This window comes from Chlorocebus sabaeus, chromosome 12, assembly GCF_047675955.1.
Source record: "Chlorocebus sabaeus isolate Y175 chromosome 12, mChlSab1.0.hap1, whole genome shotgun sequence".
Lineage (NCBI taxonomy): Eukaryota > Metazoa > Chordata > Mammalia > Primates > Cercopithecidae > Chlorocebus > Chlorocebus sabaeus.
In genome coordinates, this window is record NC_132915.1 from 68,382,429 (window position 1) to 68,400,217 (window position 17,789).

General features: G+C 45.8%; 1 protein-coding gene across 1 annotated transcript in view; it reads right to left on the reverse strand.

Moving 5' to 3' along the window:
• The window catches only part of GABBR2 (gamma-aminobutyric acid type B receptor subunit 2), a 419,145-nt gene that overhangs the window by 183,397 nt on the left and 217,959 nt on the right, over positions 1-17,789 (reverse strand). The window contains exon 5 of the mRNA XM_007968615.3: positions 7,083-7,148. Within this exon, the coding sequence (XP_007966806.1) occupies positions 7,083-7,148 (66 nt within the window). The remainder of the gene's footprint in view (positions 1-7,082; positions 7,149-17,789) is intronic.

Below are 17,789 nucleotides of genomic sequence, written 5' to 3' on the forward strand. Positions count from 1 at the left end.
TACAAGAAAGAGATTTCATAAAGCTAATTTTTGTATAGATCTTTACTAAAAGCTGAGGCCATGCCTCATAACACAACCCAGGGGGAACAATTTTAAGGGGCCAAGACAATTTAATCTAAGTATGCAGTTTATATAAGATGCCACTTGGCAAACTGAGAAATCTCTCTGAATCTTTATCCAAAACACAGTGTGTATAAATTCAGGTCCTAAAAAAAGTCCCTTACATTTTTATATCTTACATGGATCTTATTTGATTGTCACTCACATTCACTCTGGGAGGTGGTTTATCATCCTCATTCTAGAGAGGAGGAAACTAAAAATCAGAGAGGGCAAGTAACTTTTCCAAGGTCAAACAGTCAGGGAGAAAAATCAGACCTGGATCTAGGTCTACCGACTTTAAGGGTACAAAGCTGCACTGCTTGTTTTTCACTGAAAGAAAAAAAGTCATCAGAAGGTTCTATGTACCCCTACTTGACTCTAATTCTTATTGTCATTATTTTATATCAGGAAAATATGGTTTTTGATAGCTTTGATTTGAGCAGAAAAGTCCCAGTTTGTAGGACTATCAGGTTCCATCAAAATTGGGTTCAGAATAAAGTTTCTAAGGGGTGATCATGTTCCCATCAGTAAACAAAATACCCAGAAGTGACTACAGAGAGCAGAGGTGGATGGAAATTTCCTCTGTGCATGGTTGGACTGCATGCATTCTAAACTGAAACCTTAAACAATCTTTCCATTCATCCCTGGGGAGCCACCCACATTAGAAGGAGACGTTGGGAAACCATTCATGTCGCATCCCTTGGCCTACAGCAGGGTTAGTGTGAGAGGACAGGAGGGTGTAGTGAGAGGAGCCTGCGATTGCTCTGGATTCTAGGAAGATTCTTGCTGCTTTCCTCTTAGGCTCCAGGAGGCTAAAGCGAGGGTCATAAGGGTGGCCAGAGCTACCAACAACTCCTGTATGTTAGAGAAAAGTTACCATCAAGTCTAAGAGTCAGAGGGTCACTCCCCTCATCCCAAGTCCAGAGGCTACTCCTCTAAAACTCCCTTAATACCCGAGAAAGTCCAGGCTGCAGTGTGGAGTAACTCATTGGGGTCCATGTGAGTTAAAAGATTTGTTCCTTGACTTAAGCTCAGGTCCCCTCTCTGTGGTCTCCACCCATTGGTTCAGTGAAGCATCTGAAGATTAAATAGACATTGCCTAACAAAAGACCCCTTCAACCACCTCAAGGCAGTGATCATGCTGTCTCTTCACTAGACTCCTTCGATGATACAGGACCTTCGCTTCCCTCATTTTAGACACTGTACTTCTCATAATGCAACCTCAGATTGCAGTCATTTTTCTAGCAACTACATTATAATGTTGCCCCAAACAAAACTGTCGTGGAAAATACAGAAAACTCTCGTATTTTAATTACCTAACAAAATCCCAGCTGAAGAAAAGCAGGCAGGCTCCTGGGCTTCTCTCTAATGAATGAAATTTAGTTTACAGAAACTTTTTTTTTTTTAAGAAGAAATGCCAGATCCTGGCTGGGGACTCGACTTTTGAATACAAGGGTCACCCTAGTAATCCCAGGTCATTTAATCAATGGCAGAGCCTGTGAGACTTCACAACTCTCATCTTTTACTGACAGAGATCCCATGTGTATTGAGGTCTCATTATGTGTGTGGCCATTTTTATATATTATTTTATTCTCACAACTACCCTATGAGGTATGTACTATCATCTAAATTTTACAGATGAAATTTTCTCAGCACATATGCTGGTAAGTCAATGGGACAAGACTCAAAGTCCATTCGTGAAGTTCCCCTGTTAGCAAAACAAAACAAAAAGATTTTTGGAAGTTTTCTCAATCTTATAAAGTTGTGGCAAGGAGACAGCTCCACTTATCAGGAAGGTATGTTAAGAATTAATAGATGCAGAGCGGCTGGGTGCGGTGGCTCACGCTTGTAATCCCAGCACTTTGGGAGGCTAAGGTGGACGGATCACTTCAGGTCAGGAGTTCAACACCAGCCTGGCCAACATGGTGAAACCTCGTCTCTACTAAAAAATATGAAAATTAGTTGGGCATGGTGGCACACACCTGTAATCCCAGCTACTCGGGAGGCTGAGGAAAGAGAATCGCTTGAACCTGGGAGGCGGAGGTTGCAGTGAGCTGAGATCGCACCACTGTACTCCGGCCTGAGTGACACAGCGAGACTCTGTCACAAAAAATAAATAAAAAGAAGACACAGAGTGAGGATATGAAAAGGCCTTCTGATCAGACACAAAGGCAGATTTTCTTCACACATGATAATTAAGACCATGTGATAATTAATTGAGAGGCAGCACTAAGCAGGAAGTTCAGAGCAGAAAATCAGAGTAGCTCTGACAGTTCTTCAACCAGCTACTGTCCTGTTGTAGCTGTTTCTTGTAAGTGAGTTTTCCAGAAAACAGAAGCATATTCCATCTGAGTGATAATACATTTTGTTTAGAACATTAGTCAATTTTGATGAAGACAAAACTTTTTCTAACATAGCTTCTGACCTTTTGGGGAAAAAAAAAAATACAGTCAATAGAAGATTTTATGCCATATGCCTGCCAGGTAACTCGTGCACACAACTCCTGGAGCCCCACTTTTCCCATGTACAGACAATGGAAAGCAAAGCCTGCCTCACTGGATTGGGTTTAAGAATTAAATGAGATAATCTGTGTATCATGCATGGCAAACACTATGTACAGGAACATTTTAGCTACCCCTTCTCTTTCTCTTCTCCTCTTGGTAACCCATAGTTTCATTCTGAACATCAGTCACTGTTCTGGGCTATGCACAGCGGTACTCTTGGGCTTAGAGGAGACTGCCCCAGCACCAGATGGCCCTAGACAGTTGTACTTAGACTTTGGATCCACTTTCCATGGCTTTTTGTCTCCTTTCTAGCTGTCAGGTCTACACTGTCATTTTTCACTATCATCAAGTCCCTCTCCCTCACTCTGAATTTGCTGCTTTTAAACTACTATAGGCTTGGAAAGTAGGGTGCCTGGATTGCTAAGCGTATTTGTAGAGCAAAAGTAAGCGGACTTCGAGCGAGGCTCTCCTGCAAGGGAGGTAGACTGGACTTGGATAGATCATCCACTGTCTAATGCAACTGCAGAAATGCCTCCAGGACTCCACTTCAGTATTCCTATGGACAGAAGGGCTGAGGTTGTTGGACACATGAGTTTTAACTAGACACTGGTATGCTTCTCTGTCTCCTCTGCCAGATGGGGAGTTTGGGGAGGGTGGGGCTGTGCCAGTTCTCTCCTGGAGCCCCAGGGCTTTCCACAGTACCTGGTATACAGGGGCTACTCAATCAATGGTTGTGGATTGACCGAATGAAGGCATTTCTAATTTACTTGGTCACCTTGATTTTTGTCTTCTTTTTTCCTGAGACAGGGTCTGGCTCTGTCACTCAGGCTGGAATGCCGTGGCATGATTATAGCTCACTGCAGCCTCGAACTTCTGGGCTCCAGCAATCCTCCCACCTCAGCCTCCTGAGTAGCTGGGACTACAGGCACATGTCACTATGCCCAGCTAATTTTTAAATTTTTTGTAGAGATGAGGTCTTGCCATGCTGCCCAGGCTGGTCTAACTCATGGGCTTAGGCTATCTTCCAGCCTTGGCCTCTCAAAGTGTTGGGATCACAGGCATGAGCCACCACACCTCCATTTTCTCTGCATCTTGTAGAAATGTGGTCTTAGGACCTATGACTGACAAATGGGTACTACTGAGTGAGGGTGGGCCATCCTGAGTTCACACACTTCAGCCCCATGAACCACTTTGGTTCTTACTAGTTGTAGACATGTAGCCATGACACAATTAAAAAAAAAATCTAATTTCATCATTTAATTAAGTTTCCTTTTGCCTCCTCCACTCCCCATGCAAAAAGACATTTCCTTTTTATATTAAGGTTTACAACAGTAATAGTAATAAACTCTCGCATCAGTAAGGCAGTTAACAGCTGGGATGAAGCTTTCCCTTTGGTGGCCTCATTGAAGCCTCTCGACAACTCCATAAAGCAGACGGGGTAGGGATCATTGCTTCCATTTCAGAGAGGAGGCAGCTGGGGACCAGAGATGTAAAGCGACCTGATTGAGGTCACACAGCTGGCAGAGCTAAAACCAGAACCCACATTAGAGTGCTTGAGAATTTAGAACAGACCACTGAGGACAGAGGAGAAGACAAAAGCAACATGCCATGCTCATACTGTGCTGATGCCAAAATGAACATTTGCCACAGGGCTATAAATAGGCCTTGCATTTGCTGGAGTCTGCGATCCCATTGGGTGGCAGTTCCAATCTCAAGAACACAGCAACACGCTGTAAAGTTTCCAGGGCAGCATTTGGATGGCAGAGACATGGCTGGCTCCATGTGTCTCTGCTCTGACTCCAATAGGGACAGGAAAGCTCTCTCGGGGGTCTCTGCTCTGAGCGTCTCCCCCCTCTTTCACTTACCAGTCTTGATCCGGCGTGAAAACATTGAACAGTCTCCTTAGGATCTTCTGGACCTTCCAGAAGAACTCCTTCCTAACCAGACAAGACCATAGGTCCCTGAGGGCAGATTCCATCTGGGAACCAACACGTGGACTCTATACCCAGCCCAAAGCCTCTGAGAAACTCCTTGGAATGGAGCAGCGAGTGAAGACTCTAAGAGCAACCTCATCTCAAAATACCAAAACTAACAAGAGTGAAGAGGAAAATGGGATGAGAGGGTGGGGTGGTGTCCCTGTGCCGTGTGGAAGGCAGACAAGCCAGGGGGCTTTGGGTCAAAAGGCAGACAGCCATGCTGTCTGTTCAGAAGCAGAAACCACAGCTGGGAAAGCCACTTGGAAACATCCCAGTGCATGGCAGAGTGAGATCACAGTCACACCTGGGCTTTGGTTTGGCTTAACTCGGAACATAAGGCCCATCTATGTTTCTTGCAAACTGGAGGTGGGCAGGGCCTGGTGTGGCATCTTCGCGGATCATTTTTATTAATTTATTTTTTCTGAAGTTACTTGCTTTCCTCATTCGATCAACACCAATCACCCACCATGCGCCAGCTCCTCGCAAGGCCCTGGGGATACTGGAGAGGGAACACTGAGTTTCTTCTCTAAAAGAAAGCAGGCTCTCAAATTTGGGCCATTATTTTCCTTTTAAAAGTGGGTTATTTCTGGACCCTAGGTAGTAAGGAGCAAGGTTTTATGAGTTTTGGAGTAACATTATCAAATCTATTCACTCTATATTTTCCATTTTTCTCATGGTCCTCCTTCAATTTCAATGAGGAAAGACCTCTTGCTACTCTCCACTGATAAATAGAATGCTTAACATAATTTTGTGGAATCTACCAGTAAAACTTGCCAGTAAATGGTGGCCCATTCCATCTTTGGACACCTGAGACCCTATATAAACAACCAAATAAAGATGACTGGTATTTACTGAGGGTTCACTGTACATCAGGTACTATGCAGAGGGTTTTTGCTCAACAATCTTATCAGACAGGTGTTATAATCCTCATTTTACAGATGAGAAAACTGGAGCTCAGAGAGTGTAAACAACATACCTAACTTCAATAATAAGTAGCAGAGCAGGGACTCAAGCCCAAGCTGATTGGCTCCTGAGTGCCAACCTCCATCCAAGATCCCTTGAAAGGTCAGCCTCACGTCCTCTCCCTCCTCCTGGCTAAATCAGATGATCGGACAGTTCTCATTTTGCTCCTGAGCCTTCAAGTTCAAAAAACTACACGTGACCACGGCCTCCAGCCACTACTCTGTCCTCACTCCTTGTCTCTTTTCAATTCCTACACCTGTCCAAAACAGGCCACCAGGAGCTGGGCAGGTCTCCCTAGGTGGGTTCTCTCCAGCAAAGAGCAGAGGGACTACCCTGCCCTGGGTGTAGACATGCAATATGAGGTCACCTCGGCTCTCTGGCACTGTCCTCACGCTGATGACCTTAGTTACCAGACCCTGCAGTAAACTGGCGGTCATCTGGAACACCCAAAGTCCCTTCTCTTCTCAACATGCAGTACTTCTCAGCTATGCCTCTACCACTTGGGCTTAGGCAGTTTTGTCTGTTCTAATATAATATGTTAGGACAATTTACTCTGCTTGGATATAATCAAACATTCCAGCCTGTTAAAGTTCTTTGCACTCAGACTCTGTCATCCAATGTATTTCATGATTTCTAGAATTCCTATTTATAACCTCATCCACATTACTAACAAAAAGATCAAAGAGGACAGAGATCTGTGGCCCATCACCAGACACTACACCTAGAATGACCTCAGTCTAAAAGGTGAAGCTTATTGGGTAGACAGTGACTCACCTGTCTAGGCTTTCATTCTGTTGACTTTTCTCCCGACATGATAGGGAGGATTGGGAGCTGGGACATCAAAATGGAAACTGACTTAGCTCCTGTGTTATGTCCCCTACATCTAACTTAAGCTAGAGAGCATATGGAGAAAATATTTTTTTTTTGAAGCTAGATTAGGGATCAGGTGAATGGAGATGGAGCCTTGGCTCTGCCATGAATTGGCTGAGGGCCCTTGGACAAGCCCCTTTACTCTATGGAGCTCTAGTTCCTCATCTGTAAAATGGGAAAATCATAATTGTTTCACATGGTTATTGAAAAGATTAAATGAGATAAGGCATAAAAAGGTCACCTTTGTCACCTGTCACACACTAGACAGCTGTAAAGGATTCAGGAGTAGAAAATCAATAGTTAATAATTTGTCCCTAACCTAAGACTCTGAGCCCTACCTACAGGGCAGGGAGTGGGTCTGAGTCACTTCAGCCTCACCCTGATTTCTGGTATCTCCCTGGCTAAGTTGAGCAGACTTAGAATTAGCCAATAAGGCTTACACAACGGGTTAGACTGAGGTCCCTGGTTCCTCGATGACAGTATTGTTCTGAGCCCTGGGGTGTTAGCTCCCTGGAAAGAGGAAAGAACAGTGAACCTAACTCTTCTGCTTCCAGGAACCCAGGCTCCAGTCCTACGATCCCACTCACAGACTGAGCAGGGAGAGAAGGAGTATGGGAAAAAGCTTCATGAACCTCCCCAAAGACACGAATGATACAACTGTTTTACTTACACAACAGAATACTTTTGCTGCCATATTCTGGTCAAACTGGCCAAGGATGATCCGCACATCATTCCCCTGTGGATGGAAGGACAGGTCATGAAGGTGAGATGTTCAGCACCCCACAAAGGGTTCAAGGCTGTGACAGACAACATTCCTGCGCCTCTGGCTCTTAGCCCAGAGCTCTGCCTGGGCAGGTGGGCAGGGCAGAACCTCACCCCCAACCCCAGCCCCACCTGGATTCTCTAGCCCTCTCTAGGGCTGGTTTTCCTTTGGCTCCTGTAATCAGTCTGCCCTGGTCTCATGGGCAAGCCCTAGAGCAATTCTGTACAGGCTGGAGGCTAAAGCTGACTGCTCTCAGGGGCCTTGCAACCTCTCCTGTTCTCCTCCCACCAGGGCAGGCAAACCCTGGGTCCATGCAGGCATCACCTAACCTTCTTCCTCACTTTACATATAGGAAAACTGAGGCCAGATGAGGAGAAAGGAGCTTCTAAGGGCCCCTGGGGAGTTGGTGGCAGAGACAAGACCCCAGTCAACCACACTCTGCTGCCCTGCCACAGTGTTCTAGCCCTTTCTACCTTCTTGACAGTTAATCCCTCAAGAAATTCCCGGAGCCCACAGAGCTTCCCAATTAAGAGGTTTCAGACTTGCTTTGAGCTTTGTTTGTATCTCAGCTCTACCAACAAACCATGGGTGGCCTCTGGTCGCTCCTTTTCCATCTCAGCCCCAATTTCCTCATCTGCAAAATGAGGATAATGGTAGTACTTTCCTTACCGGATTTCTGGGAAGACTAAGTGAAATAGTCCTTGTAAAGTGCTTAACACAGCGCCTAGCACATAGTGAGTGTCCAACTTTATTTCTAAGGAAAATCATTTTTGAAAGCTCTACGTGGGATTACATTCATTATCTCAGTGTGGTTAACAGGAAAGTGCACAGTGATCCTGTGACTCATTCACTCATTCAACAAACAATTACTAAGCATCAGCCAGAGGCTCTCCTGGGTCAGGTAAATGGGGTCTTCATTGCTTTCTGGAGCATTGGGATCCAGCTGGGTCCTGCCCCAAGGAGAAGAACAGGCAGAAAGAGAATGGGTGGGGCAGCCACCAGGAGACCAGCCAGGCCCTGGCCCACACACCTGCTCCCCATCCCAGCCGCTTCCTGCCCTCCACAGTGAGGCCCAGCCTTGCAGGTGGTGCCACCTTCCTGCTGTTCATCCATCCCCTCCAGCAGGCCTCATGGCCCTTTGATGCATAAAGTAGAAAAATATGCTTTTAAAGATCAGTTTTTAGCATCTTTCAAAATTGGAAAGTGCTGACTGAGAGGCCATTTTACTCATCATGTACTTTAGCAAAATAAAGAAGGCCTGGATTCTAAAATCATCTTTCGTTTGCAAGCAAGAATGGAAAGAAGAGGGGGAAAAAAAACACTGGCTCTGAAAGGACTTTAAAAGATCGTTAACAGAGCAGTGGAAGGAAGGCAAGCCTTTGTCATCACCACGTCTGCAATGCTATAAAAAGTTCTAAGCTGCTTCCGTTCTGTGGACTTGCTTCCAGGCATGCTCCAAGATCTTTCTGCTTGTTTGTTGAAAATTTTTAGCATTTTTTGCTGCTGACAGTACCTACCCATCCATCCATCCATCCATCCATCCATCCATCCATCCATCCATTCATTCATCCCAGCAAATATCTATTCATCATCTACTTTGTCCAAAACCCTGTGTTGCTAAACATGGTATGGTAAAAACAGCTTATTAGTTTTTGATCAGAGACCTGGGCTCAAATCACAGCTCCACTTCTGATTAGCTGAAAACTTTGGGTCTTAATCTCCTGGAGCCTCAATTCCTTCATCTCTGAGAAAGGGATAATCCTATGTACCTGGCCAAGTGGTTGTCAGATTCATCATAACGAAACTCACCTACTGGCTTCCATGCTGCTCTCTGCTGGCTGCCCTCCTGTCTCCCTGGCCACTCCTGCTCATAATCCTCATCATCAGCTTCTGACCTTTCTACCCATCCCTAAATGCTGGTGTTCTGTCCTTAGCTCTTTGCTCCCATCACTCTCCCTGGGCCACCTCCTTCATGACCCCAGCCACAACTGTTCTCTTTGTGCCGTGGACTCCAAATCTCTCTCCCCAGCCCCAGCTTTTCTCCAGTTTCCCACCGGACTCTTCCAGTTGGATTCTCTCAGGCACCTCTAACACAACTGTACCAAGCTGAATCCACCAGCGTTCCCAAGAGGCCCTTTCCTCCTCCTGTGTTTTCCATTTCTGACAATGGTCAGGAACTTGGGAGTCATCTTAGACTCACTCCTCTTCTTCAACCCTCATCCAAACCATAACCAGAAACTATTGGTTCTGTCTGCTCAAAACCAGCTCCTTAATCAGCTCCAATCCTCCAGCCCCACTGCCCTGAGTTTGGTCACCATCATTCCTTACTTAGTGAACAGCAACAGCCTCCCTGCATCCTTGCCATGAATCCTGCCCCATTCACCCATCGCCGAAGAGCAGAGGAAGGGTTCACTCCTAGATGATTGTGTGAAATCTGTCCATGGCTTCCTGAGGTTTGCAGATCAAACTCTGAGCTCCTTAGCACATTCAAGATGTGCTAAAGATAAAGATAGTAAAGATCCTATGCAGTCTTTACCAACTGACTTCTGCTCAATTCTCTATCACATTTCTCATATCCTGCCTTGGCAGTGAGTCCTAAAACAGGACTGCCATTCATTCATTCACTCATTCATTTATTTATTCATATTGCCACTCCGCCCCCCACCCATTCTGCAAGTCTATCCCTCCAGAGTGCCCTTCCCTCCCCTCCTACTCACTTTGCCTGCACGGCTGCTACTCACCCTTCCTACCTTAGCCCAGGCTCCTCTGCTCTGAGAAACCATGTCTCTGTCCCATCAGGCTTGTGGCCACTTCTTCCTCTGTCAGCCTGGACCACCCTGTGCTTCCCTCCAATATGGCTCAAATCCACTTACTTGTCTGTCTTCCCCACTGAAGTAAGGGTAACAACTCATCTCTGAGTCCCCAGCTCCCAGAACAGGGCACTACACATATGTCAACAAATACGTGTTTAATGCACGATGAAGCGAATTAATCCAGTGTGCAGCATCATGCACAATGCCTGGCCCGCACTGCTTATTCAGTCACTAGTAGCCATTATCATCACTGCACTAGTATCTGGCCAGCCCCATGGTCTAGACTCTGGGCTCACCATGTCTACTTCTTGAGTAGACCGAGGGAACCATATCTTCACAGCTGACCTCCTGACCACCTGCTGACAGTTAAATAACCAGCTTTGCCACTTGTGGACCATTTGGTGTCTTCGTTGCTATGACAACCAAGTTGCAAGGACCACTTGGTTCAGTGCTCCCAGGCTGTTAGATTTGGATGGGGCCCATGGGATCACCCATCTGGCTAATCTCTTCCCAGAGAGGTACAAGGCTTTCCCAGGGCTCCACAGAACCAAAATGAAAGCCAGAGCTCTCACATTGGTGCTCCTTGACCATTAGAGGGCCCTGGAGAAAGATCCTATGCAGAACCAGGTCATGCCTGCTGCAGGAAGCTGTGAACACACACTCTGCTTCTGGATGGTGAGAAAGAGGGGGCAAGATGCTGCCAAGTCTGGGAGGAAGGAGGAGCAGCCCAGAATCCAGGGTTGGGGAGAGGCCAAACAGGGGATGAGGCTGGATGAGGATCTTGGGGGACGCCATAGAGCAGTCTAAAGAGTTTGAGGTGCTTCTCAAACTAGGATATGTTCATTCTAGAGCATGAGGAGGTATCCTGAGAGTAGGAAATGCAGATACACCAGGTTCTTCTCTCTGAGGTAGCAACTTACTGGAAGATTCAGGGGTGAGGGGAAAGGTTTTAGATTTGGGGAATTATAACAGCTTTTCCACACATGTGCACACTCTCGTAAAAGTTCCAGAATCATGCTTTTCAATGTTGCATAGCTTGTATCTTTTTCTGAAAGTCCAGAGAGCAGAAAGAAGAAATTTGGGAATAGCAGTAGCCCCTGCTTTCAGCCAAGCCCCCTGCCTCCCTGCCAGGGTGTGGGCCCATTCTCTTATGCTGAAAGGGCTTGGGGCAATTTAGGCAGTAGTAGGGGGTAGGGAGGGGCAGCCATAACCATCCCTGAGGATGACAGTGACAGATCAGAGCTGTGATATCACAAAGGACTGGAAACGTGGCAGAGGGCAGGGTCTGGAAAATCCTGTGCCCTTCCAGGGACTTGGCTGTGTAGGGGCCTTCCTGGAGTGAAAGCAGATGACCTGAGTTGGGGCAGATGAGATGGTCAGGTCTAGGGTTGGAGACCACACATGGAGACCTATGTTCACACCCTCAAGAGGCTACTTCCACGGGAAAGGGGCAAAAGTGGAAGGAAACAGCCATGGGAATGCGGTAGGAAAATGGGGAGAGGTGTTCAGCCCAAACCTTCCCTCCTCCCAGTGACGGGATGAGTGAGGGAGAGGCCCACTAAACTCCCTCTGGAGAGGAGTCTGATGTTGCCAACCCCGGGTAGGTTTCCTTTCCTCTTTCTTGACTCTGTCTCATCCCTCATCTAGAACCACTTTGTCTCTGGGATGCTTAAAGAGAGCTAAACACACACACACACACACACACACACACACACACAAACACACACACACACAACACTTAGCAAGGATAATCCAATTCAAAGAACTAGCGTGTACCCCCAGTTTGCAAGCAATCCTAACACCATAAAAATAACAACTCTCGAGCCCTTTCTGAGCTGTTGTGCTAAGCGTTCTGTCAGCCCCACCCTGGGAGGTGGGCGCTATTTTATACTCACTTTGGAAAGATTCATGAGCAAAGCAGGGTCCAAAGAACACTACAGCCGGGGCAGATGCACCTCCTTGAGGCTGGTACACCCGCCCTGGCTGCAGTGAGGGTGGGCTACTGACAGCTCACTCCCTTCTCTGGAGAACTGCCCTCAGCTAAGGGGAGCTTCCTGGCCATGGGAGCCATGCCATGCCCCACACCCCACAGAGAGCAGCCAACAACTGACTCACATTGGTGGAAAACTCCAGCCCCCTTGCTAAAAGGCGGGATCAACTCTGTGGTGCCGTCTGTGCTCCAGAGACCCCTCTGGGGCCAGGCTAAACTGGTATCCATCCAAGACAGAGCCCCTCCTGCCTCATCCTGCTTCCCTCCCCTTCTCCTAAGAGTACTCCCTCAATAAATCACTTTCCCAAGCATCTCAGGCTCTGTTTGTAGGGACTTCAACCTAAGACGCCAGGTCACACAAATAGGAGGTGGTGGCACTGGCCTTGCCCCAGGTGGGTGTGGTCCCAGAGCCTGAGTGATTGACCCTTCACTCCTATCTACTGCCTCCCAGCTGAGGAGGCAAATCCCACTGGGTCTGAGCTGCTGGAGCTCAGCACTCAATCTGCAGCAACAGCTAATTGAGAAAAGTCATGCAGATGTTGAAGTGAAAGGATATAAATGGCAAATGCAATCCTGAGCCACTAAAATCGCTGGTGTGCATTTAAAAGTGCAGGACAGCAGAGGTGAGGAAGATTAGGGACCATGCCCTCTGGCCAGCCTTCCTTGCCTCCAGAGCATGGAATCTTGCAAGGAAGGTCAAGCTCAACCCTGAGCCTCAGCCTGACCTCTGGGTTGTCTGGAATCTCCTGCCACCCATGCATCTGTCTAGACCCACTCAATGGCATCCTGTTTTCTCAGAGCCTAGCCTTGCAGACTACCTACTGTGCTGGGCTGCTGAAAATTCAAATGTCACAATGCTATATAAAGAGATGAGATGCTATAAATCCCTAAGGCAGCTGAGCTGTTAGAGGCTGGCCATGACCTGGGCCAGCAGGCACTGCCTAAGGCTTCGGAAGCCCAGGCCAGTCCTGTGCCCCAACTGTCTGGCTGCAGACCTGGAGTGGGCCCTAGAAGATTAGCCTAGAATGTTCTCCAAAGTCCCTCCCGGCTCTGACAAACTGATCCCACACCCAAAATGAGTAGTCTCTTTTATTTAGCTAAAATTTGTCTTATTTAGACCCCATCCCCCACTGGAAATGTCCATAAAGGCAGAGAAGCACACACTTCACTCTCAAGGAAGGGAGCGAAGAGGGAATAGCCCACAGCAGCCCAGTGGAAAGCATGGCATTTCTTTAAAGTTTATTCTTGTATCTTGAAAATTCATGTATATTTAACACTCCAATAATGTATCTATGTCATAAGCTAAAAATAATACCTTTTCGTCTCCATGTCTCTGAGCAAACCTGGCCTGTGAGAAAGATGCACCATGTTTATTCTGCAGCTTTGCGTCCCCTTGGGGTGCCTGTATGAACTTCAGTTTCAGGCAGTCAGGATGGACTCCTGACCTGTGGGGGTGGCAGTTCTCCTCAGGTCTCTCCTATCTGGTTGGGAAAAAGGGAGTCAATTCCCTAAGGACTTGTTTTTGGCCAGAGTTGAGAGAGAGAGCACAGTTCCCACTAGGACTTTCCCACAGAGCAAGGGGAGGGCAGTCCTCTCAAAGCCTATCTTTGTAGTCGACGTATGACAGGCAGAATAATGGCCACATCCTGGCTGGGCACAGTGGCTCATGCCTGTAATCCTGGCACATTAGGAGGCCACGGTAGGAGAATCACTTGAGCTCAGGAGTTCAAGACCAGTCTGGGAAACATGAAGAAACCCTGTCTCTACAAAAAACAACAACAACAAATATATATATATTTAAAAATGTATATATATTGAAATATATACACTTTAAAAATATATATATTTAAATATATACACTTTAAAATATATATAAATATATATATTTGTAAATATATATAATATATAATATATATTATATAAATTATATATAAATATATAATATATATTTTAAAGTATATATATTTTAAAAGTATATATATATTTAAATATATATATAAATTGGCTGAGTGTGGTGGTACATGCCTGTAGTCCCAGTTACTTTGGAGGCTGAGGTGGGAGGATTGCTTAAGTCCAGGAAGTTGAGGCTGCAGTGAGCTGTGATCACACCACTACACTCCAGCCTGGGCGACAGAGTGAGACCCTGTCCCCACTCCCCCAGTCCCCCAAAAAAGGCCACATCCTAATCGCCAGAACCTGTGAGTATGTTATGTCATGTGGTAAAGGGAAAATGCACATTGCAAATGGAATTAACGTTGTTTATCAGCTGATCTTAAAATAGGGAGATTTTCTTGGATTTTCCAGGTGATAATGTATTCACAGGGTCCTTAAATGTATTCATGTATTCACAGGGTCCTTAAACATGGCCGAGGCAGAGACAGTGATACAGTGTGGGAAAGGCTCCACTGACTATGGCTTCCTTTGAAGACAGAGGAAGGAGGCCGCCAGCCGAGGGATGCAGGTGGCCTCTAGATACTGGAACTAGAGTTTCCCGAAGGAACTTGGCCCTACTGACACTGTGATGTTGGCCTGTCAAGATCCACATAGGACATCTGGCTTCCAGACAGTAAGATACATTTGTGTTGCTTGAAGTTGTTCAGATTTGTTACAGCAGCAACGGGAAATGCAGATACCGCCCTCTCTGGAGAGGCCTTACCTTAGGCTGATCCCGTCTCCCTCCCCTCTCTGCTGGGGTTCTAGGACACTCAGTTGTTGCTGACTAGTCAAGTAGCTTTTCTGTTCAAAGCTGTCCCCTTAATGTGAGGCTTAAGGATCCCCACTAGTATTGTTGGAGAATTGGGCTATTTTTGTGAGTCACTCAAAAAAGAAAGCCAAACATGGCTCTAAATGGCAGAGACATATTTTCTTTTCCTTTTTTAAGAGTAGAAAGCCTGGCTCAATTTAGAGGGTCTTCATGATGTTGCACTGGGCCCAAATATTGCATTAATATAAAAAGTAAAGATGAGAGCTTTCTGCTTATCTGTGTCTTTCTGTCATTCCCTAGCACTTTTTTTTTTTTTTTTTTTTTTTTTTAACCACTCCTCCACTTAAGGCAAGTAGGTTGCAAAGCCACTTCATTCCTGTTTTATTACTAAGAAGAAATGTGGGGAGACAGGTCATTTAAAATTGTTGGGTATGAGTAACCTTGGACTGTTGAGAGGCTATGCAGGAATCTTTCTGCTGACTGAGGAGTGTGGGTGGACATGAAGCTGGGAGGCATGCCGTGGAGGTTCAGAGCCAGTCTGTAGCTAGACTGCTGAGCTAGAATCTCAGCTCAGTCACTTAATCAGCTTCATGGCCTCAGGCTAGTTATTAAAATTCCCAGAGCTTCAGTTTCTCTACCTATAAAATGGGGATAATAACAGTACCTATCTTCAGAACAGGTGGTGGCAAACACTTTCTATAAAAGTCCAGATAGTAAATATTTTAGGTCTCATAGGCCATATAGTCTCTGTTGCAATTACTCAATTCTGCCGCTGTAGCACAAAAGCAGCCAAAGACATTGTGGTAAATGGATGTGTTCCTATAAAACTTTATTTACAAACACAGAGAGTGGGCCAGATTTGGCCCATGAGCTGTAGTTTGCTGACTGCTATTATAAAGTTATTGTGGGGATGAAATGAATTCATGAATCTGTGAGCACAAAGGAAGTGCTTAAAAGTGTCCTCCTTTGATGTTGAAGCAGAAGCGTTGGATGAGGTCAGAAGAAGAGGCTGTGATACGATGGAGAGAGAGAAGAGGAGCCCTCTGGAAAGAGGTGCCTGCTGGCACAGCGCTGACGCAGGCAAGCAAGGCTCCTGTCTTCTCTGGTAAATTCACTTGCAATAGGGAAGCTCTGTGGTCCCAGAGACCCTAAATGAATTGCTCATAATCTCTCAACTTTGCTTACTGTCTCGAAGTTTGGATTTTAGAAAGTCCTTTGTTATTATTTTAAGATATTCATTAAAACATAGGGAATTCCATGGCTTCTTTCCCTGAAATTCCCTAATTTTATTATTTAGTGTTTTATTATTTCATCTTTTCTCTATTCCAGTGTCTCTCAAGTTTCGAACATAGTATCAACTACTGATTTTTCAGTCCCTGAGACAGCCCAACAGTCTGCGTATGGCGACCATCACACAATTGGGACGGCCCAGTGCCCTCTCTACAGAGGAAGACATCAAGGCGGGGATGGAGTCCAACCCCGGGTCCACTTGATTCAAAAGCCCCTGTTATACTTGGTGTGGTGGCTCATGCCTGTAATCCAGCACTTTGGGAGGTCAAGGCGGATGGATTACCTAAGGTCAGGAGTTTGAGACCTGCCTGGCCAGCATGGTAAAACACCATCTCTACTAAAAATACAAAAATTAGCCAGGCGTGGTGGAGGGCGCCTGTAATCCCAGCTACTCAGGAGGCTGAGGCAGGAGAATCGCTTGAACCCGGGAGATGGAGGTTGCAGTGAGCCAAGATCGTGCCACCGCATTCCAGCCTGGGCAACAGAGCGAGACACACACACAAAAAGCCCCCGTTCTGAGTTTCTGTCTGGGATGATGAAAAAGTTCTGGAAGCAGATAATGGGATGGTTGTACAACACTGTGAATGTACTTAATGTCACTGAAATGAACACTTAAAAATGGTTAAAATGGTAAATTTTATGTCACATATATTTTACTACAATAAAAAAACAAAGGGTCACAACTAGAATAGCATTCCCTATACTTTCTGAGTTCTGACAAAAAAGGAAAAAAGAATGCTGGTGATTTCTGTACAAGTAGGGCATAGGGTTCCTGATGGTGGAGGCAGGGGGCTGTGGATGGAAGGGACTTTTGGGGTATCTGATAAAGTTTTCTGACCTGTGTCCTGTTTGCCTTATGATTCATTTAGACATTCATTTGATTTCTGTGGCTTTTAAATTGTTGTTTCATTTCACAATAAAAGATTTTCTTTAAAAGTTCCTGTTCTTTCCACAAATATATTTGCTCTCCAGAGCACCTGGACTGAACTGGGGCAATTGCCCCTCTCATGTCAGTTCCAGACATAAGGGTCTGTGGATGCCCCATAGTTGAAATAACGCACCATCAATTCTTCTGAAAAATGGAAATACGAATACAGGGCAGAAGGCCACTTCGGGGAAGGTGCATGAAGCAACTGAAATGTCCAGAAAGTGAAATCCGACACCTAGATCTCTCCCCAGGAGTGCCAAGGACTTGGTCTGTGCAGAGCAGTTTCCCAGCCCCACCTGGAAACAGCTAAACTTTAGCTACCCCCTGTTCAGAACAGGCTTGGAATGAGCTTAAAGGGCCTCGTGACTTCATCACACAGAAATGGTTTTATTTCCTGACTTTCTTGATACAAATTTCGATACACATCTGCTAAATCAGCCTTATTAATTTCATTATTCAGTTCCTCTGTGCTCTTGCCTTTTTTCGCCTGGGTGAACTGTCCAAGAATGAGAGAGAGATGTGATGCCTCCCAAGGCTATTGTGTTTCTGTCAATTTCCCTCTCTATTTTTAACAGGCTTTTCTTTCTTTATTTCAGTGAGATGTAATTTAAAGCAATAATAGACTATGAGTGTGTTATTCTCAAGGTGGACTGAAGCCTTATCTATAGAAAAGGACTCTCCTGAGTCCTGTTTGACACCTGTACCTTGAACACGCTTTGGTCTGATATGAATACTGGGATTCTTGCTGTAGTTTGATTTGCTTGGTAGACCTCTGCTCAACCTTTTACCTTTACCCTTTCAGTATCACTTTGTTTATCTGAAGTAAATAGCTAGACTTCGTGTTTCGAAACACAATCTGAAAGTCTTTTCCTTTTGATAATGAGTTTGG